The sequence below is a fragment of the Pogonomyrmex barbatus genome, unplaced genomic scaffold, assembly GCF_055798465.1.
Source record: "Pogonomyrmex barbatus isolate J1 unplaced genomic scaffold, ASM5579846v1 scaffold14, whole genome shotgun sequence".
NCBI lineage: Eukaryota > Metazoa > Arthropoda > Insecta > Hymenoptera > Formicidae > Pogonomyrmex > Pogonomyrmex barbatus.
The window spans coordinates 5,840,325-5,866,796 of NW_028297110.1; the positions used below are offsets into that span (position 1 = coordinate 5,840,325).

Here is a 26,472-nt window from a genome sequence, read left to right on the forward strand (position 1 = left end):
GCCCTGATTCGCGCTGATTACACGGCGTCGCCCAGTGCGCTTAGCGAATGACACTGGATTACTATATGGCGAAATTACTTCGCGGACCAGCGCGACGAAATATATAGCGCGCTCCCGTTAACTACGCGTCTGGTCCCCTTATTCAATTACCGGCGGACCTCAAGCTCCATTCGCGCCGGGGGGGGGGGGGGTGTCGCACGTGACATAGAATATGAAAATTTCAACGTCGCCCGGTCGTCCCCCGGAGTTCTACGCCGAATCTCACCGATTTTCAATCGACTCTTGACCTTTGCATCGTGTCCCGAAACCTCCCTATCTCCGCGTCCCGCCGAATGTAGGTCGCGGTTAAATTACGATCCACGATGCATTTAACCAATATCGAGATAAAACAGTGGAATGCGATTATTTTATTCCGCTCATTACGAGCTCGTTTGTATTCTCTCCCTCTCTCTCTCTCTCTCTCTGTCTCTCTCTCCCTCTCTCTCTCGCTTGAAATATAATACAAGAGTGATTGCAACGTAAATCTAATTTCATCGAGTTAATCTCTCGTGATAAATTCCACAATATTTATCACCACGTCAAGTGTAATATTCCAATCACCACGTCCTTTCCCTCATGCGGGTTTTTTCGCTAAACAAAAAAAAAACAGTAAAGAAAAAAGAGTAATCACGAAAAAAAAAAGAAATTTGAAGAGTAAAACGTCGGGAGAATAACGTGACACGTTATCGAAATCGGGGACGATAATAATTTCTGCTTTTAAATAAAACTGGCGTTGGAGAAATATTTATCGAGACTGATATTCGAGATATCGAAGTTGTCCGCACAGGGTGGATCGTCGCGATTGAAATGCGGGATGGTGTAAATGTATTCTTGAATAAAAAAAAAAAAGAGAGAGAGAGAGAGAGAGAGAGAGAGAGAGAGAGAGAGAGAGAGAGAGAGAGAGAGAGAGAGCAGACAAGGCATGGAGCGAAGTTATATCACGTTCTATATTATATGCGTACATTTTATACGTCTACGCGTTCGTGAGCAGATTTTGCGTTCGTCGTAAAACGCGTAAAGGCGCGATTATCTGGGTGGTGGCCGACACCGAATAAAACATCCGGAAAATTGATCGACCCGTTAAACTCCACTTTCCGTCCATTCGCGGTCAATAAATACATCTATCTTTCAAACCGTTTTCGTAATTTCGCGATTATTAAGAGGCGTTTATTCTTTAATCCTTTCGTAAATTGATCCTTTCCAACAGCGCCTGCCCCGTTGTTATGCTCATAAAAAGCAATTGAGCGCGATTTGATTAATTAATCTGCATCGTTCACGTCCAATTAATTTGGCTGGAAAAAAAATAATGATAAACCTCATGATAAGCGCAAATATTACTTTCACAGTCTGAACATAATTATCGATAATCCTATGCTTTTCTGCTTATTCTGTATATAATCCGTTGTTTATAATGTTTGAATTTTCCGATAACAAGCGCCTTGTTATCTCATTATTATTAAATTACGTCAGATCTTATAGAAATCAGGTACGGAAATCAAAGATTGATAAAACAATCATGTTAATTAATTAGGGTAATTTTAACAATAATTTACATCTTCCTTTAATTAATTTTAGTCTTTTTCATAGCGAAACTTGAAGAACTTTGCTATATACATAGACGGCTGTTAAAATTATTATTAATATCGTCACAAGGGAATTTCCTGACGTAAATGATCAACTGTTATGCAAAATCAACGTAACAGTGCGCAACAAGTAATCTAATTACTCATGCCATTAGCCAGTCCTAGGAATGACTATGACGCAATGAACTTTGCGATTTCGATGCGAGTAGGGCGAAGCCTATTACGAATTAACCCCAAGGTTTCACGGTAGATAGCTACACGCATGCGTTTCTGTTTCGATTTTCTGGATTATATTGTTGCTACTTAAAAACGCATTTGTCATCGATGTACATCGCCTCCTTTATCACGTGATCGCGACTTATCGCGTCGCGTTCACGTGTATTCAGCCGCACACGACAATGTATATACATGACAATAGTACACCCGTCGAATTATATATATATATATATCTACCATCCTGGAGCAAGTGTTTGCACAAGAATAAGAGAACGGCAGAGTACGAAGAACCACTCGTCCCAGTTTACGCGATATTATATTTCAACAGTAATTGCGCCGTATTCGCAAATATTCGTATATAAAGCGCAACGGTGATAAAAATCGAGGCCGCAGCATCGCTAAGGCGTATACATACATAAAATTCAATTTGATTAAAATTAAAATCTCGCAACGGAGATTTAAATCGGTTGGAACTCGTAACGTTAATCTATCCCGGAACAGACATATCCGGAGGTTGAGAGAAAGTTACCTTTGAAAGAAAACTCGTTAACGTTACTCGTTGAAAAAAGTAATTCGTTTACCGTTATCGTTACTCGAGAACTAATGACCCGTTACAATTTTTATCATTTTTTCGCTAAATTTTGTACATTCGTTTTTCAGGACTCCCATTGTACTAGGAACGTGATAATCGTGTACGCGGGCACTAAAGATAAAAATAGCGGTTATATTCGTTATCCAGAAAACGTAATTGCGTTATATACCACTACCGTTACCAATAAAGAAACCTAACGTCGTTATCAACTCGTTATTGGAAAAAAGTAACTGCAACGCGTTGCAAGAAATGCATTACTTTCCGTTTCTCGGTTCTCCAGGAGAAAAACCGTGTAATGTAAAAGGAGTCTTGATAATGCGTTATTTATTCTGTGACATTCTCGTCGTGGCATTAAAAACGGCGCTCCTCGTTGCTGACGTTTTTATGCGAAATTAAATGTATTAGAATTTTCCGCGAACACAACAGACGCTCCGAATCTCTGACGTCAATATACGACGACGTTGCTCGATGATCGCGGGGGAATGCCGCCGCCGAGAAAATGCCATAACGCCAGGCGGTATCCGAGACGAATTGCCGATTATGCTTTGCGGCCGCACGTTCAAACGGTGCGATAAACATTCATGCGCGCATTCGAGAGTATAGAGCTTTTCACGGCGCTATAAATAAACGTGGCATGTAGGTGGTTACGTTGGTCCGATATATCGATGCATCGCGCACACACAGGGGAGTGTCTATATTTATTAATTTAAGAACGCGCACATCTTCAAACTGACATCGAGTTGCACTTGTCGTCCCCTTAAACCCCCCCTTAAACTCCCCCTTTTCTTTAATACCTACGTAAAAATAAATCCGGACAGCTTAGACTGAAATATTATTAATTCAAGAGGGAGAGAGACCGGAGAGGGATTTCCTATCCCTCTGAAATCCTCGCCCGACGACCGAAGTGAACTGTTAACGCGCGACGACGTATTTGCATCAAATCGCATCTCGTCGCGATAAATTCAAGAGCAAGCTCGGGCTCGAACGCGCGCGCGAACGCGATATTTAAATAGCTTCCTCGTATCATTCCGGTCGGGGAATTTAATTGGACACCCGAGTGGCGCGAGGCTGACGGATCGATATCGTAATTAAGAGTTTTCCCGAAATGGCATTCTCTAAACACAAGAGAGTTTGGTCTAATTCAGTATACTCGTTAGCGATTCCTGGATGCGCACGGGGAGGGAGAGAGAGCGATGGTGGGCGCTTCACGTGCGCCAATAAAGCCGCCGGTCTCTCGCTACGCCGTAAATGCGGTTTGCTTCCTACAAAGGGGACAGGCGGAGATATATAGCGGACGCACTTTCTTCGTCAAAAGGGCCGCGCTTTATCGGTCTCGCCCTTTCTCGATCGTCGCAAAAAGTCCGAACGAGGATGCCCGGCCGAGCCCGCATCATCATGGGAAAAATGGCAGCTACTTGTTTGCATACGTTTTAAAATAAACGCGGTAAATACGCAAATAAAGCCCTTCCTCCGTTAAAGAGTGTGTGTACACCGTGTGAAAACGATCGTAGCGTATACGAGAAAGAAATGTCCCTCTCGCGCGTGGGGGTCGAGAGAGAAATATCTCTCTGGCTTTTCCTCCTCTGTCTCTTAAATCGAGAAATCGCAGTTAAATTGTTTGCGAAGTGCCCTTATATTAAGTACGCACATGCAACTTCGACTAATTGCGTTACGCGTCCCATATACGGCGGCATTACTCATCTCGGCTCTCGTAACACGAGTAACAGTACCTTTCAACTATCTCGTCCCGCGTCCTCTTTATCACCCGTCAATGACGAGATCTCGCTACAGCATCCCGAGTGTTTGGTTTCGTTGAATGCAGGGTTTTGTCCGTGCAGAGGATACGGAAAATTGCGGGACACGTAATCGCGCGGCGGTGAATTGCCGCGAGATTTTGCTAAAATTATCTCCCGGCGCGTGGTGGACGAGTGATAAAAGGAGAAAAGGAGAGGATCCGAACGCGGATATCCGTTGAGGATTTTGCAGGCGGGCGATCTTTTTAAAGTTGAATCGCGTGTAAAAATAGAGAGCTCGGACCGATCGTAAACGACATCGTTCTCGACATCGGGCTTTTATGTAACGGCTGCATCCATCTTCGTCGGTTCTCCATCGCGAAAGACGCACGTGCAGCGAGAGAACGGCGATTCTTAAATCGCCGATTGCAACCGAGTCGCACGAGGCAATGACGCTTGTCCGTCCCCCCCCCCTTTCCCCCCCTGGTCCCCGCTGCGCGGTTAATATTCTATAAATTCTGCGAGGGACGTGAAGCCGCGGTGAAGTTTGCGAAGTGGCGGAAACTCTAAAGATATCGACCGATGTTCCGATCGGTGGCGGATCGAGGGCATTGCGTATCTCTACGTGCACAACACACGTGAAACACTGTATTTCGCGAAGTTCGCGATAAGCGTAACAATGGCATCGTGCAACTACACGACGAATTTGACAATGTTCCAGTGTACCGTTGAAATTTGTTCTTTTTGCCAGTAATCGATAGGAAATGGACGTCGCGAACACTCGACGGCGCAAAGCTTTGACTGACTAGTGCGCTCAGAAATTTCTGCTTGTCGTCACCGCGAGGGGCTCCTGATTCCGAGGGAACGAGAGGGTTAAAGAGTGACGTTACGATAAGAAATAACATGTAAAAAGAGACTGTTTTGATACCCACCCACAGCCAGCGCGGCCGGCTGTAATTTTGCAATCCCGCTCGAATAACGCGCGGCTACGTGGGTGAGTCTCGTTCACCGGCGAACGCCCCACATAAACGGCAACATAAGTAATGACGGCTGTTCCCGGCTGGAAAACAGCGTGCGACGCCATGGGGTCGTATGTTAGCGCGACGTAAAAGGACGCAATAATCCAAAAAAATCCCACAAAAAAGAAATAAGGACGTATTGCCGCGAGCGTTGTACGTACGTACATCAACGGGCTCTACGGGGGAGATACAGAATGACCGACTCGGAGCTGTCATCCCCAATGACTCCGATCACCCCGATGATGGATACACGAGAGCAAAACTTCATCCCGCGCAACTAGACCGCGCATCACTCAGCTCGAAACCATCAAATTTCCTTGCAAGTCGCCCGGCATTACGGAGAACAAGTGGCGTAATTCGAGAGAGATGCTAGAAATGCCAAGTTGCCTTATACATATATATATATATAAGTACATATATATGTCTCGAGCGGGTCGTTTCAATGGAGTATTGTAAAATTTTACGAGAAACTTGCCCCGGGATATGTCCCAGTAGCGAATAGCGTGACTCGACTCCGTGCTCCGGGCTCAACTTCGCTAATGGCCATTAAAATGGCCGGGGGATGCATCGCGAATATTACCCGGGGGATATTACCCGCACGCCTGCACGTGCTATTATTACAAATCCTTATCGCGGTTGGACGCTCGTTAAAAATTCATCTCTGCCCGTGCAACGAATGTTCTACTGCGCGCCCCTTTTTCCCTCTTACCCCTCTCTCCCTCCCTCCCTCTTTCCCCCCTCTCTCACTCTCTCTCCCTCCCTCCTTTTCTCTACATCTATTTTTCTCTATCCTCTTTCCTATCTTTCTCTGAAATCCCTTTGTAAGTTTTTCTAGACGTAACCGGAAGTGCTAAACGAGATCTGGGAGTGCAAAGATGTCCCAGATCCATCGTGCCGTCTTTCAGATGATCTTTTTGATGGGAGATGTCTTTGGTACATAAGAAAGCTAATTTCTCTTTAACAATTTCAGAAAAGTTTGAAATTTCGATGTGCAAAATTAGATATCGAAATTAGATGATGTTCCTCAATTTTGATCAGAGGGTGAAAAAGACAAAGTTCAGAGCGAGATTAGCCAAAGGAATGATTAACGATATCTTGTTATGTATTTCTGACAAAATTTAACTTGTCAATTATATATATATATATATATATATATATATATATATATATATATATAAGTTAATTATATCTCGATATTGAAGCATAAGATCGATCACCGATACTACATTTAAGTCATTGTGCCACCATTTATAGACAAATTCTAGGGCAAGTTAGTGTCTAAATGTCACAGGCTATTCTTAACGCGTGTCGATTTGGTCAATCGCGGCCGTCTCGAACTTGTACATTTACGCGATAAACACGTTCCATCGGGTCGTGTGGGATTGATTGAATAATCACTCCCGCTTGTTTAATCGAATTTAGAGAGCCAAACTCAGAAACCTCCGCGATAGATACTCGAAGGGATCCGAGATAGTACGCAGTTAATTCTCTCGTTTATCCATTCCCGATATATTTGATTTCAAAGTTTCAACTAACTCGGCAGTGTTTAAAATATCTCAAAAGCGTGGTGTTCCATTCATTCGAACGTATGCAAATCGGGTCGGTATTTTATCGATGATTTTTATCGCGATTGAAAAAAAGGAACAATTTTTCTTCCACACAGAACGAAAAGATGCGGCTGGCGCCACACTGTCCCGCATCCCTTTACTTGCTCGCAGCTCCTGTTTCGGCGCAACTTTCTTTCTAGCGAGTGTATTTAGGTCTCCAGAGGGTCATCGACCTGAGAGGATACTCCTCTGTCTGTCTCTCTCTCTCTCTCTCTCTCTCTCTCTCTCTCTCTCTCTCTCTCTCTCTCTCTCTCTCTCTCTCTCTCTCTCTCTCTCTCTCTCTCTCTCTTCTGTTCTATCATCATCGTGTACATTGCACCTTCCTTCCTTCCCTCCCTCCCGAAGTACCAGGCCACGTCATCGTGGCCCGTGTACTCATCTCACGTTTACACTGTCGCCTATATTGCATTAACAATCCCCGTTCTCCTCTTCCCTCTTTGTCTTCCTCGAGGGAGGCAGGAAAGACGATGGGAAGAGAGATCCATCTAGAGAGTTTCTTCTCTCTTACAGCCTCGTCGGCACTGTTTACCTACGTCGTGCCGTTCTATCGCTCGACCGAGCTGTATAAATACGCCCTGTTACACAGCCGATGCTGCCAGCCAGACACTGAAAACCGAATCGATACGGAAAATGAATCTCGCCGGGTACACATCCGCACGCGCCGCTCCGTGGCTTGTCTCTCTCTCTCTCTTTCGCGCCTTCTCTCTCTCTCTCTCTCTCTCTCTCTCTCTCTCTCTCTCTCTCTCTCTCTCTCTCTCCCCACGGCTCGATATTTCTTCCGCGTTGTATATACCCATTAAATTCCTATTTTGAGGGGAACCCTCCTTCCGCGCGGGAAAGTAACCAACGCGTTCCCAGCTGGTTTACCCTGTATATGATTTATCACGCGCGCGCGAGAGAAGACGAGATAGAGAACGAGAGAACGAGAGAGCAGGAATACGCCGCAGGGAAATTGTAGCGTGAACTTTCGAAAAAGAAGAGTAAATTTTTGGAGGGAAAAGTAAATGCCCGAACGTACGTGGAAAGTTTCAACGCGTGATATATAACACCGAGTTGAAATGAACACTGAACCGTTCGCGAGTGCTCTCCTTTTAGCCATATATCTTCCATCGTTTGGTATTACATGTCGAAGGCGCTCGTCGAGGGTGAAAGCAGGATCGTATAGAAAGGGATTGCTGTAGTGAAAGCAAGGGAGATCGGAGCGAAAGGGATTCCTCACATCAAGCTGAACTGAGGTCGGGAACAGGAACGGTGGTTAATAAGACAAGGCAACCCGGATTAGAGGACTCGACCGTGGATTCTATATTCGACGCCGCCGAGCAATCCGGTCTTTTGTCGTTGCGAGAGAAATTGTAGCGTCGACGGCGAATAATAAACCTCGGGATATGCCGGGAGCGCGGCGAGGAATGAAAATTTAATAAGTCACTACTCCCCTTAGGGTTCGGCCTAACGACGCGGGAAATTATTCACGAAGCCAATTGAACCGTCCACCTACTTAAATCAACCCCAATGTCTTGCCTAACTTGGCCCAGATCCAGCCCGCGGGCTCGGGAGAGACCATAATCTGTCTGAGGAAAGAAATATACAGGTATAATGATATACATCTTAATTGCACTTTCCACTCGGGAAATCCTGTTATTTAAAACGTTCCCGCGGAACTCCCGATCCTGTTTCAATCTCGAATCGCACTCTCGCCCCCCCCCCCTCCCTTCTCTTCTCCCCGCGGTGCCGCGGGACGTGATGCCGTCATTTTCTCTTTTCATTTTTGCGACACGTGCATCAGGAAAAACGTCATCGCGCCATCTGAGGCACGATGCCGCCCCCACTTGGGGTGCGTCCTCTTTGGAATTCCAGTCGAAGGAGGGAGACGCGCGTACACAACCGCGCGGGGTAACAATCGCAGAGGTATCGAGATCTGAATCTGAAATCCCGTTCGGCGAATTCACTCCACGAGTGGCGATAGCGCGCGATATATTGCATCGCCGTTCGATCGTGCCGCATTCAGGATGCGACCCGCGCAGATATCCCTGGATAGCCCCGAGATAACGCCACCCTCTTTCTGTCCCCCCCCTTCTCCCCCCTCGTCCTATCTCGAGCCTCCCTCTCGGTTCTCGATATTTTGTGCCGTTCCATCAGCGGTTGTCGGAATCGTTATCGCTTAAAACCGCAGAGCCAACCGTAGAGATACCGAGATTCCATGTCTCTGAATTATACGGGAATTATACCGGATATTCCAGAAGCTTCGCTATCTTCGCGCTCCGGGTAGCTTTTCGATACTGGATATTAAGTATTTCTCGGGCTATACACCGTGAATAAAAAATTACTGTAATCCAAGCGGACTCGGGGGTGGAGTTTCATTATCAGATTTAATTGCAAAGAGATGTAATATACCGAAAGAGAGGATCTCGCTTTGATCTTTTATGAGTTACAACCCTGCCCGTGATACGGGAGACGGTGGAAGGGAGAATTGAATTAATTGGGGGGGATTAGCGATAATCAACCGTCACTGCAATCGCCGGGCTGCAGGAATTCCACGCCCGATCTCGTTAAATCTCCTTGTTTCGTCGGCGCTGAATCCTATTTTTTTCCCCGTTCTCTCTCGCGAAATCGTCCTCCGATCGATCCTCCGGCGTCCCCCGTCGCGAGACCGGCGTCATTAATGCCATTATGTAATAAAGACCGCCGGATTGTCGTGTCCAAGAGAATTGTCATTTATATTCCACACAGCTGCGCGCGAGAAAACGCGATTATCCGGCGATTATCTCGCTCGATACAAGCGACTCCTGTTACACGTTCCTGTGCGATGTTAATGATTATTAGTCAGAGAAATTATTTCGCGTATATCGCAAATGTTGCCTTACCCGCAAATATTAATCGTCGGCCTGGCCAGAGGATGACCTTTGCGTAGCGCATAGTGTCGGAACATTAAAATCTCTCTGGGGAAAACCTTAATCGTCGGACGTTGTGTCTTATCGCGCCGATACGAGAGGGCCGACCGAACCATTGACCGCCTTAATATGTATATTAATTTCCACTCACATAAATAACAACCGGATATTAGTGTTTCTCTCTTAGCAGCGCCCGCTGCGCGATAATCCGATATTAAATTAAATGTAACAACCTTTCTCTGTAAACTACAAGTAATATCTCATATTTATTGGCAGCTCGAAATATCGTCTACATTCCCTAAAGACTCCCGGCAAATCCAATTCCGATAATCGAAGACTCGAAGGACAGAAGGAAATCTGTTACCGATTCCTCGACCCCGTGGAAAAATCACTCGATATCCTTAAAGATGCTGTCGAGTATCCCGTTTCGAGTACGGACATGCCCGAGTTTCTTTTCATGCGTCCAGTTTAAGTGCTTCTACTCGACGTGTAACATGAAACTGCGTTTCGCTTCGAATTTAGCGATGGGAACGCCCACGGCGGGTTTGCACTCGACGGAATCAGTCAGGAAGAAATGACAAAAAAAAAAAAAGGAGAGAAACGAGAGCGATCGAGATCCTCGCTGTGAAATCACGAATGCAGCCTGGCGGATAAGAAACGCATACGTAACTCTTCGGTCAATTCCAGAAAATCATTTTCGTCCTAGCGAATTATATCTCGATGAGCAAACACGATCACGACACAGATCAATTTTTCAAAGAAGATAAAATAAATTTAAACAATATATTAATATAAGCCGAGTACGTTAAATAGAGAGGAAACATAGCCAATTCCTTGGAAGCAGGATTTTAGATGCTAAATTTTTATATGAAATAAATTCAAATAATCAAAGTATCGCCAACAATATGCCACTATTTTTTAGCAAACTTACAACGTAGCAGTTTTACGACAATTCGATAATTGAATAATTTTGATATTGATTAAAAATTCCTTTTTATCTCCTCTCCCCCCCCCCCCTACAAAAATATGTATTGCGAAAAATATCACCTCAACCAGGGATCGAACTTGGAAAAATAAATTTAAGTATCGAGACGAACTAAGAAACTCATAGACATTTGTCGTAAGGTAATTGAAATATCATCATATTTGAAGATGCTGCTAAATTTAAATTTGAATAAATTAATGGCATCAACGGCACATTAATGTCGCTATAAAGCAAGCTGGTAAAATCTATCATCGACAGGCTATTAAATTATTTAGCTCGGATAGTGTGGAATTTGACCTAAGCCCTTTTAACCAAGCGTATCTAAACAATGCACCCATCCATGCAACGCGCTCGTCATCAATAAGTAAGCGAGTTACACGAATAAATCGATATCAGAGGACTAGAAAGATCAATATCATTTTAGCGCGGCTCAGCGATAGAGGGGTAAATGTCCTCTATCTGAACCTACGACATTTCCTGCCGTCGTTTCCAAGCCGCAGAACGCAATTGCTTGTTCCACTTCGGAGATAGCGGGAAAAGGAGGGGGGGGTGGGTGCATATAAGATTGATGCGACCGTAACCCCGGGAATTGAAAAATGTCAAGGATGGTCGTTATGATTTTCACGAGTTCCACGTTTCGTCTCGACTGCGAGAACGTGCCCCTCTTCGCAGATCGATTTCTCGAAATTACACACGTTCGGTAATTACGTGTTTCCCGATGGTATCGTCGGGTCGGAGAAGAAGAAAGGAGGGGGGGGGGGGAAAAAAGATTCCCTCAAGGAATCCCTAACGAATTTACCAAAGGATTGCGACGCGACCAGCCTTACGGGCGTAATGTCCTTAAAGGATTAACTCCTCGTCGCCCGCTTTCGTACTTGACGTGTGTCCGGCGGTGCTTTTTCCCGTACAAAGGAAAAGGAATATTCTCGAGCTTCTAAGCTGGCTTTCGAGTTCCTTTTCAAGTATGAAAAGCAGATTTGTAGGATCCACCTCTTCGCGAAAACTTTCGAGATCTCCCCGAAGATCTCTCCTCGTACGAACTTCCACGCACGTCGTCGTTCCCGCATCAAAAACTTGTAACGCGCGAGTTTACTCCTTGCCAATACCCATACGTTACCCATGTTATTCCGTCCTGCGCTCGTGTAACTGTAAATCTCCCTGTAAATCCCCGTCTCTTGTTACACGAATCGCGTGATGATGAGGGGAAAAATAGTTTTTCCACTTCGACATTTCGTTGGTATTCGTGCGTCGTGTATGCGAGTTATTCGCACAATGCGCTCCGCACGAGCAACATCATCCCCCGCGAAAAACGAGCACTGAAGCTGATAAAGCGTTAAAAAGTAAACCGGATAAACGCGAGATGAATTTGCCAAATTCTCTCCCCCCCCCCCCCGCACAAACGGAATGCATAATATTTTTTCCCGCTGTCCATACGCCGACGATCATTTGTATTTACAGGTAAATACAACTCGCGATTTGCCGATTATTGAGCGCGCGCCACGGATAATCAAACCAATTTCCATACTCGATTACACTTTGCCCGAGGTAATACAATGCCCCAATGTGTAAATAATAAATATTGACATTCCTCCTCGGTGCAATCTCGTGACTGTAAACTCGTAATCAATATCCGTCAGATTTCTTATTTACATAAGTTATGTGCGATCCTCCGCGTTATTAATAATTGTCCGTTTAATTTATACTCTTCTCCCTTACCGATGGTAATACATGATTTTGACCTTAACAAGTACTCGGAAAACGACGTTCCCCTATGACCTACACCCTCGGTGAGGAAAGTTTTGATGGAATCGAGCTTGTTCTTCGAATTAATTGGAAGCCGGTTTTATTCCGAGTAAGATATTTGTTTAGTGCTCGACTAGCGTCCGTTCAAACTCAATCAAAATTGCGAGGTTTATCCTTAAAATTAGCGCGCGATCATCGGCCGATCTCGCCAATCGATTTGGAAATCGATTGTACGAAAATTTGTGCGAATCGCGTTCGAATTTCGCGACAAACTCAATTTTCTGTACTTTAACGTACGCATTATGCGTACTAAACACGAAATTCCCATCCGGTAGATTTAATAGCGGACTCGAAATCGCTCGCCAATTTTAGCGTGATCGACTGACAGATTGGCTCGGTATTGTCTGCTATTTACTACGTTTCTCTGCTACAATACAAGATATATTCAGTGGCAAGAGGACAAAAATATTCTATCTCTCGTTGCATACATTTTAGCATTAAAGCCAGTATTCATAGTCCGTTTTAAAACGGATGCTAATGCACAGATTTCAAGTGTCAGAAATCAATCATATCTCGCGGCATCTGAAGATGCATCTTGAAATAAGAACGGATTATGTATTACCGACTCAAGTAAATTAATCCTAAATTAATCTGAACATTTGTATACGTGTTGCTTCGCTTCTTAGCTGCACACAAAAAGCTCGAAACTCCATGATAATAGCTACATAATAATCACGAAGCTATCATGAATTGAGCGTTACAACTTCATTACGCGCAAAACCAAGCAAAGGATTTCTCTCCTCTCGAAAGAGAAATCGGCAAAAATTTCATGCTAATAAGATCTCGTTTTCCTCAGCTCGCGATACATACTCTCCTCTCGTTCTTTCGAGAGAGGCGATACATAATCTGTCAGGTGTCAGGAGAGAAAGAGCGTGGGAAAAAGAAGCGGATATTCTCACCGGGGGAGAGAACCGCAGCGAGCGCGAGGGCTCGCGGACGCGAGCTGAGGGAAACGGGGTGTGTTGTACGCGAGGCAAGTCCCGGGGATGTGCACTCACGTGGTGGCTCTCCGACGTGGTGGCGCGTGGCGGCGGGTGGTAACCAATTCGGTCGCGACGAGGCCGGCCGGCCAGCCGGACGGACCGCCCGGCGGAACTGCTGCGACGCGCGACGCTGCTCTCGGATCGGAGTGACGACGACGACGCACCGCCGGCGAAGTTCGGCGTCGCGTCGCGTCACGCGCCGCAGCCTCGCGCCGTACATCGCGCGGGCTTTGACGGCGACTGCGCCTTGATCTCTCTCTCTCTCTCTCTCTCTCTCTCTCTCTCTCTCTCTCTCGCTCTCACCCTTTGGCCTTCTCCTCGCTGACGGCGGTCGCTCCTAACCGCAGAAAAAATCGCCTCGGCAACTGTGACAGCATAGCGCATATGATATTCGCGCCACCACTCGCTCCTTCCTTTTCCTTTCTCTCCTTCTCCGTCGCTCCGAGGTAGCGCATATCAAAATCAACTCCGACCGAAAAGTTTCAGCCGAGTTGAAACTGCGCAACTGCTGCCATCACGCTGTGAGTAAGAGAAATAAGTGTGAGTTGCGGACGGTCGTCGGTCGAGTAACATATACACGTCGATGATTGCCAAATTTTTGTGCGATTTATGAACGTTGAAAAACCACAACAGAAAATATGATTTCTAATTATGATATATATACAAAAATTTTACATTTATATAATTTTACTAACCGTAATGTACAATTTATCTTAAATGTATCATAAATTGTAATATTATAAATTCTAACTTACTGTAATAATGCAATTAAAATCCTGTTTATAACACATAATAAGAAGAAAAAATAAACTTTTTTAATTTTTTATTTAAATAGAATACAGGTTTTATGTGTAGATTTAATCTTGTTGCTCGTAAGCGGCGCTAACTTCAGACGGCGCAGGGCCGATCGTCGACCGTATATGCGCTTGTCCTTCGCATAGGCTTCGAAAAGTTCAATAGTGACGATAGTGGCAGTGAAAATTACTGGAATTCCTTTTTTACGCGCCTCATAAAAACAAATGAGGAAATCCTGTGAGATGGTAGTTGCGTTCGCGATGGTAGTAGCGTACGACGATATCGCGTGAGATGCGATAAATCTCACCTGACACGCTTAGTTTCTCACCAATTCCGTCAATCAAGGTTACTCTTGTACACATATGTACCTCCCTTATATAGTAAACAAGGTTTCTTCCTGTCACATTATACTTTCAATTCGTATTGACTCGTCGAGGGAATCGACGTGTAAAGCGCTGACACTGTAAAGCGCCGTCGAGCGATAATCTCGCCTTTGGGAGCCTCGGTTCTGTGAGTGTCACGTGAGTGACACATTACCGATGTTGTGACAAGTCAAAACCACAGTTGATCACAGTGGGAGAGAGAGCTTTGTCGCAAACGTGTGCGAATTCGCATCGCGAAAATGAGCTCGCATCACCATTTGAATTCGTCGTCCGGTGAAATAAATCACATTCACTTTGTTTCCGAGGACATCGGTTCGCTGTACCTCTCAGAGGAGTACGCTGATGTTACCATTGTAGTCGCGGGTCAAAAATTTCGCAGTCACAAACTCATTCTCGCTGCGCGCAGCGAGTATTTTCGGGCACTTTTGTTCGGTGGCATGAAGGAGTCTACGCAAAGTGAAATAGAGCTGACTGCCTCCTCGTTGCCAGCATTCAAGGGTTTGCTTAAGTACATATATACAGGCCGCATGTCTCTTACTAATGAGCGGGATGAGGTACTTTTAAATTATCTTTTTATTAAGGAACACTCACTAGAGTTATTAATTTATTTAGAGATATTAACTTACATAGAGTTGTTATATTGCTTGATTCTGTTATAGGTAATCCTTGATATTCTCGGATTAGCACATTTATATGGATTTATGGACTTAGAAGCTGCTATATCTGATTATCTCAGAGAGATATTGAATATAAAGAACATATGTTCGATTTTGGACACTGCGTTTTTATATCATTTGGAATTTCTGACCAACGTTAGTATTGTATACATGAATATATAATAACAATAGATACTATAGATATTATATAATATAATACAATAAATTTTAAGATAAAAGTACTTTTATTATGAGATTTATGATATACTTTATAATTTGTAATATGCATAATTAATATTTGGCATTTTATATTATAATTATATTAATATATATTTCAATATTAGGTTTGCTTTGAATATATGGACATACATGCATCTGAGGTCATACAGCATGAAAGTTTTTTACAATTGAGTTCATCTGCTTTAACCGAGTTGATCTCTAGAGATTCTTTCTGTGCACCAGAGATAGAAATTTTTTCAGCTGTACGATCATGGGTCAATGCCAATCCTGATATCGATTCGTCCGAAGTGCTAGGTAATATTCGTACGCGAATGAAACTAGCACATTAAATGACACATTTCCTCGGAATCAAAGCTGTTTATACGCGAATAATTTTTACAGCTCAACTAAGATTGAGTTTGATTCCGCTACCGGATCTTCTCAGTGTCGTAAGATCATCTGAATTAGTATTGCCAAATGCGCTGTTAGATGCGATAGACATGCAGACACAAACGCCCAATTCAAAACTTCCTTACCGTGGCCATCTACTCGTCGATGAGAATGTTGCTCATCCGATTCATGGTGCTCAAGTATTACAAGGGGAAATGCGTAGTTATCTACTTAATGGCGATACTCACAATTATGACATGGAACGCGGCTACACGAGGCATACTATATCAGATACAGAAGAGCATGGGATTCTAATTAAGTTAGGATCACAGTATATTATAAATCATATGAAAATGTTATTATGGGATTTAGATTTGCGATCCTATTCTTATTATATAGAGGTATGGATATTTTGTGGTAGTAGTGTAATAAATTGTATATATATATATATATATATATAAAACAAATATATTTATAGTATAATAAAATTTTTATCTTTATTATTATATTGTTAAAGGGATCCATGAATCAAACAGATTGGGTTATGCTTGTCAATCATAAACATTATTCCTGTCGTAGTTGGCAATATTTATATTTTGAACCAAGAGTAGTGCATTACATTCGTATCGTAGGAACAAATAACACAGTAAATAAGGTAAGTTTCTTAAATTATATATATATATATATATATATATATATATATATATATATATAAAGTTTAGAAGTTAATAACTTTTAACTGTATAACTTTTAATGTAATTTAGTTGACTTTATATAGTTCATTAACTTTAATATATAATAAATATATATCTATACAAATTTATTATAACAGCTTAATATTCTTTAAAATATTTATTGTTATTTGATAGGTTTTTCATGTTGTCAATTTTGAAGCATATTATACAAATCACACAGAAAAGCTTTCACAAGGTTTTATCATTCCCACAAAGAATATTGCTACTATTGAGAAAAGTGCATGTGTCATCGAAGGTGTGAGTAGGTAAGCAAAATTTATTATTTTTACTCTATAATCATGTTTATGTCATATCTATCTTTTTAAACTTTCTAAGCTTCATTTCTTAATTAGGTCGCGTAATAATTTATTGAATGGAGACACAAATAATTATGATTGGGATAGTGGTTACACGTGCCATCAACTTGGTTCTGGATCTATTCTAGTACAATTAGGCCAGCCGTACATGATAGACTCTATGCGGTACGATTCTTATATACTTGAACGTTTATAACGTTTTAAGCAACGACATATCTAATACTATTAATTATAATTATTTTCATATTCGTACAGATTGTTACTTTGGGATTGCGACAATCGCTCCTATTCATATTACATAGAAGTGTCGGGTAATGCTTGGAGCTGGGTGTTAGTCGCTGATAAAACTAAAGAAGCTTGTCGGTCATGGCAGACAATTCGCTTTTATCCACCACGTCCAATAGTTTTTATAAAAATAGTGGGCACTCACAATACTGCAAACGAGGTTCTTATCGAAATGATTATTGCAACATATTTCTACGTGGGAGATGTACGTTTAATGCGTAAATAATTGAATGTTTACAGGTGTTTCATTGTGTTCATTTTGAATGTCCGGCGCCAGTAGATGATAAATCTTCAAAATCGCCAACGCAAGAAGAACAAACGTCGACATCAATGGATGGTAATAATTCCTTACTTCCTGCTTCCTCTCTCCTTGAAACAACTACGGAACCAATGCGTGGTAGCGATGAACTATAACTAGAGTAAAGAATACGCGTATGACGATGAAACGTGAGTGATAGCTTTGCCGATGATCCTTGCTGTTATTGTTTTGTGAGCTAGATGAATTGAAATAATTCGTCCAGTGACCTCAATGCAACTTTTAAGACTGTTCAATAATAATCGTTGGATATAAGATTGTAATTAGTCATCTCGTGTTTTCTTGTTTACAACTTTATTTTTACCGATGACTTTAAATATAAATAATACGCAGCAGCTGTCAATTTTATAGTCACAAAAATACATATGATAATTAGCTTTTGCATAATTACTCTTTTACATAAATACTCCATGTTTCATAACACTACAATATATCTTTATTTCAATATTTAGTTTTACTTTTTATTTTGGTATATAAAATATATAAAATATGTGAAATCTTCTTTTTGTATGATTAAATATATTTAAACTTGCATTGTTATTTAACTGCAATATTTTTTTTAATGATATAAAATTTTTGATATTCTCTGTAATTGTTGCTGGTTTTTTAAATATGCTTTAATTATTGCCTCAATTATTGTTAAGCTCACAAAATATGCCATATAATTGTGATTAATTTTAACTGTATATAAATTATATTAAATATAATTAAATTTTAAATTATAAAATTAAATAATAATATATAATTATATAAAATTAAATGTTAAGCGATATTTATAAATGTTTGAATATAGAGTACTTTGCTCATATGTATTCGTGTACCTATCGATTTATCAGTCTTTCATTCTTCAGTATTTTCTATAATATGCTGTATATCTATCTATTAATTTTTTTTTATATACGCATAAGATATTAATTTGTACACACAAGTGTGCCAAAATTTGAAAACTGCATTAATTTGATGTAATCAAAAATACATTTATTTATATCTATATCTATATATTTATAACCATTGAAAAATTAGAATTTCGTGCTTTCAAATATTTCATATTAAAGTATTATTATGGATAGAGTAAATGTGATTATAAAATAGCAGCTGCTATGAGTTGTTTTCTATAGAAACTATCTTTTAATACTATGTTACCAAATGTTTTATAAGTACGCGATTTACCTATAATATCAATACTCTGTTTATAATATAATGGTGTCTGGTTCTACAGTATTTCTCATCGTACAAGTACCTCTTTTTAGATAGAATTATTTTTGTTGTAAGTTTAATTTTATGTATATATGTAAAATCGTTATTTTTCTAGTCTACATATTGGATGTAGCACGTCTCTTTCGAGAATTTAATTGTAATAAATTATATAAAAAGTTTAATTGCTACAATCAATAAAATATTCTGATATTTTAGAATTTTTGACTTGAATGTTATTTCAACCCTCATTCTGTTATTCATTCTTTTCTTTCTTTATCTAATTCTTTTTTTTTCGCCGCTATCGCAAATTACAGATTTATTCAGCAATATCGTTAAAAAAAATAATATAAAATCTTGTCAAAGATAATATAAAAAAAAATTTATATTTCTACTTGCAAGATATAATTTTCGTTATATTTTACGATAATTTTATAAATACTTTTCAATTTGTAAAACATATTTTTTAATTTATGTATCATTAATAGAAATTAATAAAAAAATATGACAAGGAAAGAAAAATATATTCTTCCCGTTCTCTCTTTCGGGAAAGATCGAGGCAAATTTCGAAATGTTGTTCCCGAAAGTCATTGCGAGTGGAAGTCGGCGCGCGCAGCGCAACGATGGCGCTGGCGGCAGTGACGGTGACAACGAGCGCCATTTTGTTCGCTCGTTGCATCGCAAACAGGCGAGGTACAGCGTGCAGCAGAGGGACGGTCATTTTCTCACACGGAGGGAAAGAATAGCCGCTTTTGTAGGAAAGCCGCGATTCGCCTTGGACGCACCTCGTCCTTCGCTTCTTTCTCTTTCTCCTCTTCCTTCTCCTCCCCCGTCCCGCGATAATTTCTTTTCTCTTGTTCATCGTTGAGCTGCGGTGCAAGCAGCAAGCCAGCGTTGATGATTGGGATTCCGCGGGACGATCGACATAAAATCACGGTCAAGATCCGCAACAACATGAAGAGGAGCTCGAGTCGCGACACTCCGCCTCCTCGTGTCAAGCGGAGTCGATCCTCCATGGGACGGTAAGATCTCGAGACGATCCACGAGACCCAGAGAGGTGTCTCTCGCGTGTCCCCCCCGATCCCTCCTCTTCGGCAAACTTCACGCCGCGCGTCGCTTCGGCCAAACAAGTCGCGTTCGACGCGCGTCTCCTACGTCTCTTTATCTTCACTTCCTTTTCTTTCTCCTCCCTTGTTTCAATCCCCGCCGTGATCATTGATTTGTGGCACGTAGCGTTAATAATATATATATATATATATATATATTTTTTTTTATTTGTCACGATTACTCTGTGATTACGTATCTGATAGATGGTGCGTGCGTGCATGTGTGTGGTGTGTGTGCGCGCGCGCGCGCGCTGTGTGTGTGGTGCATCGGATATAGCTACCTACTTATCGTAGCTGATGAAACTTTCTTGTGTTTACGTTGATAATCAACGCGAATATCTTATAATGGACTTTTGTGTTCATTTCTACCATTGTAGATTAACTTGCCTTTTTAAATCTTAGTTTATTTTATCCTTTTTTAGTTCTAGGAATTAGAAAAAGATAAGATATAAATTAATTTTAATAATTTAATTTATCCTTTATCTTCTTTAATTCTAAGAAATGAAAAAGAATAAATTAAAGACGAGATTAATTTATTAGTAGAAATTAATTAATATCACTGTGTGTTGCATTGCTTGTGCAGATAGATTTCAGTGTAGTTATCTGTTATCAGAATTCATGCGAATCAATATGACTTTGTCGTATATGTGTATATGTGTATGATATTTATCATGTTGATAGTGCTATTAAAACTTCTGCATTGTGTATGACTTTTAGATACGATGATTCTAGCGACGAGCGTATCAGTCCAGAAAGAATTAGACGGCGAAGTCGAGGGGCCAGAAGCCCGAGTCCACCCACACGGGCGTCCTCCCACGCACGCTATGTTGAATCCAGCTCACATCGTGACGAGTATCTACGTCCATCGCGAGACATGCCGCGGGAGCGACCGTACAGCTACAAGGTGCTCTGCGTCAGCGCCATCCATCCAAAGGCCAGCGATGAGGTGATCAAAGACACTTTATACAGGGAGTACAAGAAGTTTGGGGAGTTCTCCATTCAGATCTCACACGAACCGGATGAGCGCGTCGCGTATGTATGCTTTCGGAACTCGGAGGACGCCCGGGATGCCAAACACGCGAAACCGCGTATCATCATGTACGACAAAATGACTCTGGTAGAGCCAGTCTACGACAGACCCGAGACTTATCGTCGTCCAAGATCGATTACGCCGCCGGATTATGAGAGATACTACGCTCGATCGCCGGGACCTACAGATCGACACAGACCGCTCGAGAGATACGAACGTGTGTACGGTCCACCGGTGGGTTTGCCTCCTCATCGCGAGATGCGCCGCGAGGCAATCCCACCACCGCATCACGAATTTGTCCGACCACCCATACATCCTCACGGGCCACCACATGTTCATCCAGGACCGCCCAATCACTACGGAGGACCACCGCGACACATAATGATGCGTCATCCAGTGCACGGATTTGAGCGAGTGGAAAACAAGAAAGACAAGTTTCCTAATTATCTACATCACGTGTCGCCAGAAGATGATCCTCTTGCGACTAGAACCCTGTTCGCTGGTAATCTCGAGATCAACATTACAGAGGAGGAGTTACGTCGCATCTTCAGCAAATATGGCATTGTTGATGATATTGACATAAAGCGACCACCGCCTGGCACTGGTAACGCATATGCCTTTGTACGCTTCCAGACTCTAGATATGGCACATCGATGCAAAGTAGAACTGTCAGGTCAATATATTGGTAAATTCCAATGCAAGATCGGTTATGGAAAAGCAACTCCGACAACCAGAATATGGGTGGGTGGTCTTGGACCATGGACGTCCGTACCACAGCTTGAACGAGAATTCGATCGATTCGGCGCGATCAAAAAGATCGATTACATCAAGGGCGACAGCAACGCCTACATACTTTACGATTCGATTGATGCCGCGCAAGCCGCAGTTAAAGAAATGCGCGGCTTCCCTCTGGGCGGTCCCGATCGCAGATTAAGGGTGGACTTTGCCGACGTGACGCCGGGCTTTGGTTTCAAGCCCAGATCGTATCCCGAGGACAGCGGCGACTTTAGACCACGTCCAGTTGACTACGAATCACCATATGATCCCTATGGACCTGACGGCGAGTTCGGTTACGGGCCGAGAGGCTTCCGGGGCAGAGGCAGCGCACCGTGGCACGACAGGAGAGGAAGCGCTCGAGGTGGCTATAGAGGCTCCTACCCTGACGGCTACGTACGAGACGAGGCCGACTGGCCCAGTAGGAGGCCACCGCCCGAATTGGAGTACGAAACGCCGCGTGGTCTGAGGAGATCGCTTTCGCGTGAACCAGGAGTGGATAGATCGAGATCGCGTTCACCACGTAGACGACAGATGGACTCGGATTCGGATTCGGAGAACACTCGTACCGGAATGTTGTCGACATCTCGTACATTGCCGGATGTAGCACGTAAATCCATTGCGGTTTGGCAAGGCGCGTTGATATTAAAAAATTCACTATTTCCAGCCAAATTCCATCTGACTGATGGCGAAACGGAAATAATCGATTCTCTCATGAAGGATGAAGAAGGTAAACACATGTTGCGTATAACGCAGCGATTGCGCCTTGATCAGCCAAAGCTAGACGATGTTTCCAAACGAATCCAAACATCGAGTTCGCATGCAATCTTCCTCGGTTTGGCTGGTTCGAGCACCGCGATTACGAACGACGATGCCAATGTGCAGACTAGGCCATTGCGCAATCTTGTCTCTTACCTGAAGCAAAAGGAAGCCGCCGGTGTCATATCGTTGCTAAATAAGGATACGGAAGGCACTGGCGTGCTCTATGCCTTCCCACCCTGTGCATTTTCGACGGAACTTTTGAAACGCACGTGTCCTAGTTTAAGCGAAGAGAGTCTTAAGGAAGATCACTTGGTAATCGTAGTGGTTAAGGGGGGTAGCGCCTAAAGCAATCCTAGTATATTGTTTTGTGTCTGTATTTTCTATATCAATAAGTGCGAAAATTCTTCAACACTACTTTTAAGAGGTATTTCTATCCTGATTGTTTGACAACGAGACATTTCTTTTCATGTGGATTGAACGGAGAGTACGATATTTTATATCTGAAAAGCTGTAAAAGGAGGGAAAAATTTTCCGTTTCTTTATGTCTTTCACACAAAACATTTGCCATCGCGAATCTTTGCATTTTAGATGGTGTACAGCACAATTTCTGAAATGAAGAGATTCATGGTGGTAAGTATTTTGTATATGAAAAGTATAAAGAAACTGTAAATTTTTTTTTTTCATTTTACAGTTTTACAATTGCAAGATTATATAAATAAATAATTATGTTTTTAATATTAAAATGTCGTTCTCTTCATCCAATCAATTTTCGAGAATATGTTTCTTTATCAAACAAGCATGATGGAGAAGCCTCTTAAGATTGCTGAACAGTATACAGAACTTATCAGAAGGAGAACTTGTGTTTTTTGATCGATGTAAGTATTTCCTTTTCTACTGGCTTCCAGATTGACTTTATATGATCATAAGCAGAATCATATGAAGTACTTTGATACTTTTTTTTATACATGAATGTACATTGAATTGACATAGGATTGTCGAGTGTGTTAACGATTACATCTCGCAAATCGAATATACGCATAAAGCTCGCAATGCTTAACTCGACTCTTATTAATCGATTAGATTGACACATGATTACATTTACATAAATTTCCGGGCGAAAATTAAGCAGTGCGAGTTTTTGTCGCACGTTATCACGCCTGATCCTTGTATAGTTGTTAAACTTAATGATAGACGCGAGTATGACGCGATTCTGAAACATTATTAAAATATATTGTGTTGTGTACAGTAATCTTGATTTGTGATATACTTTTCCAGAATTATGACTACTTCTTCGTAACTGCACATCATCGACGTTGCTGCTAACACATGAAATTAGAGTACTTATTTTCTATCAAAAAACACAACTTTGGTACCGTTCCCCTAGTTAGACTTACCGGGTAGCAGATTATCAAATGGTGAAGTTTCTCTATCAGCAAAATCCTTATTGACTATACTAAATTTTGTTACGATTACTGTAACCCTCATTATCCCATAAGTGACGCTATAATTACTTTCCAATGTAGTATAAGAGAATCTATTTGTATTATATACATATATACATATATACTATACGTACATATTAATGATGATATTGTGCACAGCTCTTTCACATTTGCAGACGTGCGTGTAATTATATCCTAATGTAAAACGCTTCTATTTTTTGGCCAATCCAAGATGAATGTCTTCTTGAGACAGATGTGTGCACATGAAAGATAATTGAATTTTCTGCATAAAATAAGGAAACTGAGAAGAAAGAAATCCTTTATATAACTATAGATTTTAACGATATTAAATCAGATGTTTATATGTTTTCATTTGACAAAGCTATATTTAAATTATACTTTACAAAAAAAAAAGATATCGTTCAAACAGAGCACTTTCAAGTATAACAAACGCATTGTATAGATCTATAACGACATGAAAACGCAGACACACGCATATAAAACAAAAAAGATAATTTTAATATAAGATTTATAAAATCTTAATGGCAAAAATGTGAAAGGTCTGGATTAGAATATATTTGATATGGAAAAGTTTATACAATTAACATTGTTTTACGACTTATCTATGTAGATTTCTTTTGTGTGACATAACATTTAAGTGATTGTGCAGTAAGTAAAAGATCCGTGAATATAGTTACGACAAAAGTTTTTAAAGTTTGGACTGTGCCCAAGAGTGAAGACAGTGAGGAAAAAAAGAGAGCAAATCTAGGAAGAGACAGAAATCTGTTTATTGCAAAATGTAAAGTTTATCGCATCTGTGCTTTCGATAATGTCGACAGAAGTTTATTTCTTTTTAAGTGAGGACTGTTTTTTTTTTCTTCTAAAGGACAGTGTTTGGTGGCATTAAAAAAGAAAGATGAGCTCTGAACATGTGTCCAGTGAAATGTAAAGAAAAGTGATTGTGCTCCGCATCCCGGTATGACAGAGAAGCACCTCGAACATGTCTGAAAAAAATATTTTTATATTCATTTCAGTCATGAGGGAAAAGAAAAAGAGAGAAAGAGAGAAGAGGTGCGGATCTCTGGTCATATTTGAATGCGATTGAAGGTGCAGTGGTTAAGTATATTTAGTGTTTGAACGGAAAAAAATAGATGCAGTTTATGTAGAGAAAAAAAATTACAAAATGTGTCAATTTTCTTAGTACCGTTCTTCACCTATCAAATTCGACAGATTCTCGGGAACTCGATTGAATGTTACAGTGATGCGCGATTCTCCAATGAATGGTTCTTATTCGCGATATCGCGAAGATTGATAATATAAAAAAAAAAAAAGCTTTCGGGGAGATAGGGCCAAGTAAAACATTCGGACATTCACGCACAAAATCAATGAGAATGTTGGCGTCGCAACTCCTCGATCGGAATGCATGCATGTGGCCGAGAAATCAAAAAATTAGACTGCTTTTGATTCGGAAGAGAGTCTCTGTATGAAATTCGATCTTTTGCGTTCGTTTAAGTGAAGTTAATCGTGCAACAATACAATAGTGCTGTGATATCAATCATTTAGCAAATGACAATCTGAAGGGGGCAGGGGGGAAATGGGGAAAACGATCGAAGCGCGGCAACGTAGATCGCATAAATTTCAAGTGTTGTGTTAGCTAAGAAAAAAAAAAAAATAATCGATTTCTCGCGAGGGAGAAAGGAAGGTCGTGCTCGTTCGTACGCGTGTCGCCCGATATGAGAAAAGGAAACAGACGGCTCGTTGTGACGTTTAGTGTTTTTTGTGGCTTTGTGAATTCCCCTCTCAAAGGGGAAGAGAGAGAAGCAAATAATGAGAGGTCGCGAGTTAACTTTCCGCACGCGCGTTGTCGAAATTATATTCGCCCGGAAGCGAGAGAGGGATAAGAATAGTTGTGTCGCCTGCGTACGTATCGAGTACAAAATTGTGCATCTGGAATTGTAGTCTCGCGGAGGGAGAACTACAGGAATAAAAAAAAAAAAAGAGATGTAAGAACTGTCGGAAAAGACACAGTGGTTTGTCGGGTTAAAATTTAAATGCGTTCTCTCTGCGATTCTGTGTGCGGCCAAAGTGAGTTCAGTGGTTCGCTTCCGGTTTCGTTTTGCGTCGAGTGCTGTGCTCTCCTTCCCCCCGCAGGTTTCCGTCCGCAGACTGGGTACGCCAATGGAGACTCGTCGCGGTGTCGCTGTGTAAAGAAAAAAAAAGAAAACAAAAAAAATTTCTAAAGATCTGTTTCAGAATCCGCCCATGGAACGGAAGGCAGATAACGCTCGCAATCATCTTTGATCACTGTATTCAGAACAAAAAAAAAAAAAAATTGGAAGGAAAAAATAAACCAGAGATCTAAGATAATTTCATACCAGTTTTCCTAGTTTTTCTCATAGATGTCTTGCACAACTCTCGGATTTACCTTTGCGATCTTTATTATCGTACATGTCCGTGTGATGGAAGCAGATGTAAATTTTGAAACGAGAAATGCCAACATAACCTGTAACCTAACCTAATCGAATAGATTCGGTTCCGTGTGAATATGATCGATGCGTGCGAACGTAATTGTTTAACATTTAATCGTAAAAGTGGATTTATTCGTTTTTTTTTTCTCCCTT

The 26,472-nt window shown here is 41.5% G+C and overlaps 3 protein-coding genes across 3 annotated transcripts in view; 2 read left to right on the forward strand and 1 right to left on the reverse strand.

Annotated features, from left to right (window-relative positions):
- LOC105428141 (diacylglycerol kinase eta) overlaps nucleotides 1-13,624 on the reverse strand; it is a 34,189-nt gene extending 20,565 nt beyond the window's left edge. Inside the window, exon 1 of the mRNA XM_089072682.1 lies at nucleotides 13,464-13,624. The gene's annotated coding sequence lies outside the window, so the exon portion shown is untranslated. The remainder of the gene's footprint in view (nucleotides 1-13,463) is intronic.
- A 381-nt stretch (nucleotides 13,625-14,005) lies between these two features.
- BTBD9 (BTB (POZ) domain containing 9) lies at nucleotides 14,006-18,958 on the forward strand. Its single transcript, XM_089072716.1, has 9 exons — nucleotides 14,006-15,180; nucleotides 15,286-15,438; nucleotides 15,627-15,816; nucleotides 15,904-16,292; nucleotides 16,409-16,546; nucleotides 16,761-16,891; nucleotides 16,979-17,107; nucleotides 17,198-17,387; nucleotides 17,468-18,958. The coding sequence occupies exons 1-9, from the start codon at nucleotides 14,866-14,868 to the stop codon at nucleotides 17,639-17,641; spliced, it is 1,809 nt and encodes a 602-aa protein (XP_088928842.1). The 5' UTR covers nucleotides 14,006-14,865; the 3' UTR covers nucleotides 17,642-18,958.
- Nucleotides 18,959-19,386: 428 nt separating this feature from the next.
- On the forward strand, nucleotides 19,387-25,044 carry nito (RNA-binding protein spenito). The gene is made up of 2 exons (XM_089072705.1): nucleotides 19,387-19,759; nucleotides 20,561-25,044. The coding sequence occupies exons 1-2, from the start codon at nucleotides 19,635-19,637 to the stop codon at nucleotides 22,752-22,754; spliced, it is 2,319 nt and encodes a 772-aa protein (XP_088928831.1). The 5' UTR covers nucleotides 19,387-19,634; the 3' UTR covers nucleotides 22,755-25,044.
- Nucleotides 25,045-26,472: the final 1,428 nt, after the last annotated feature.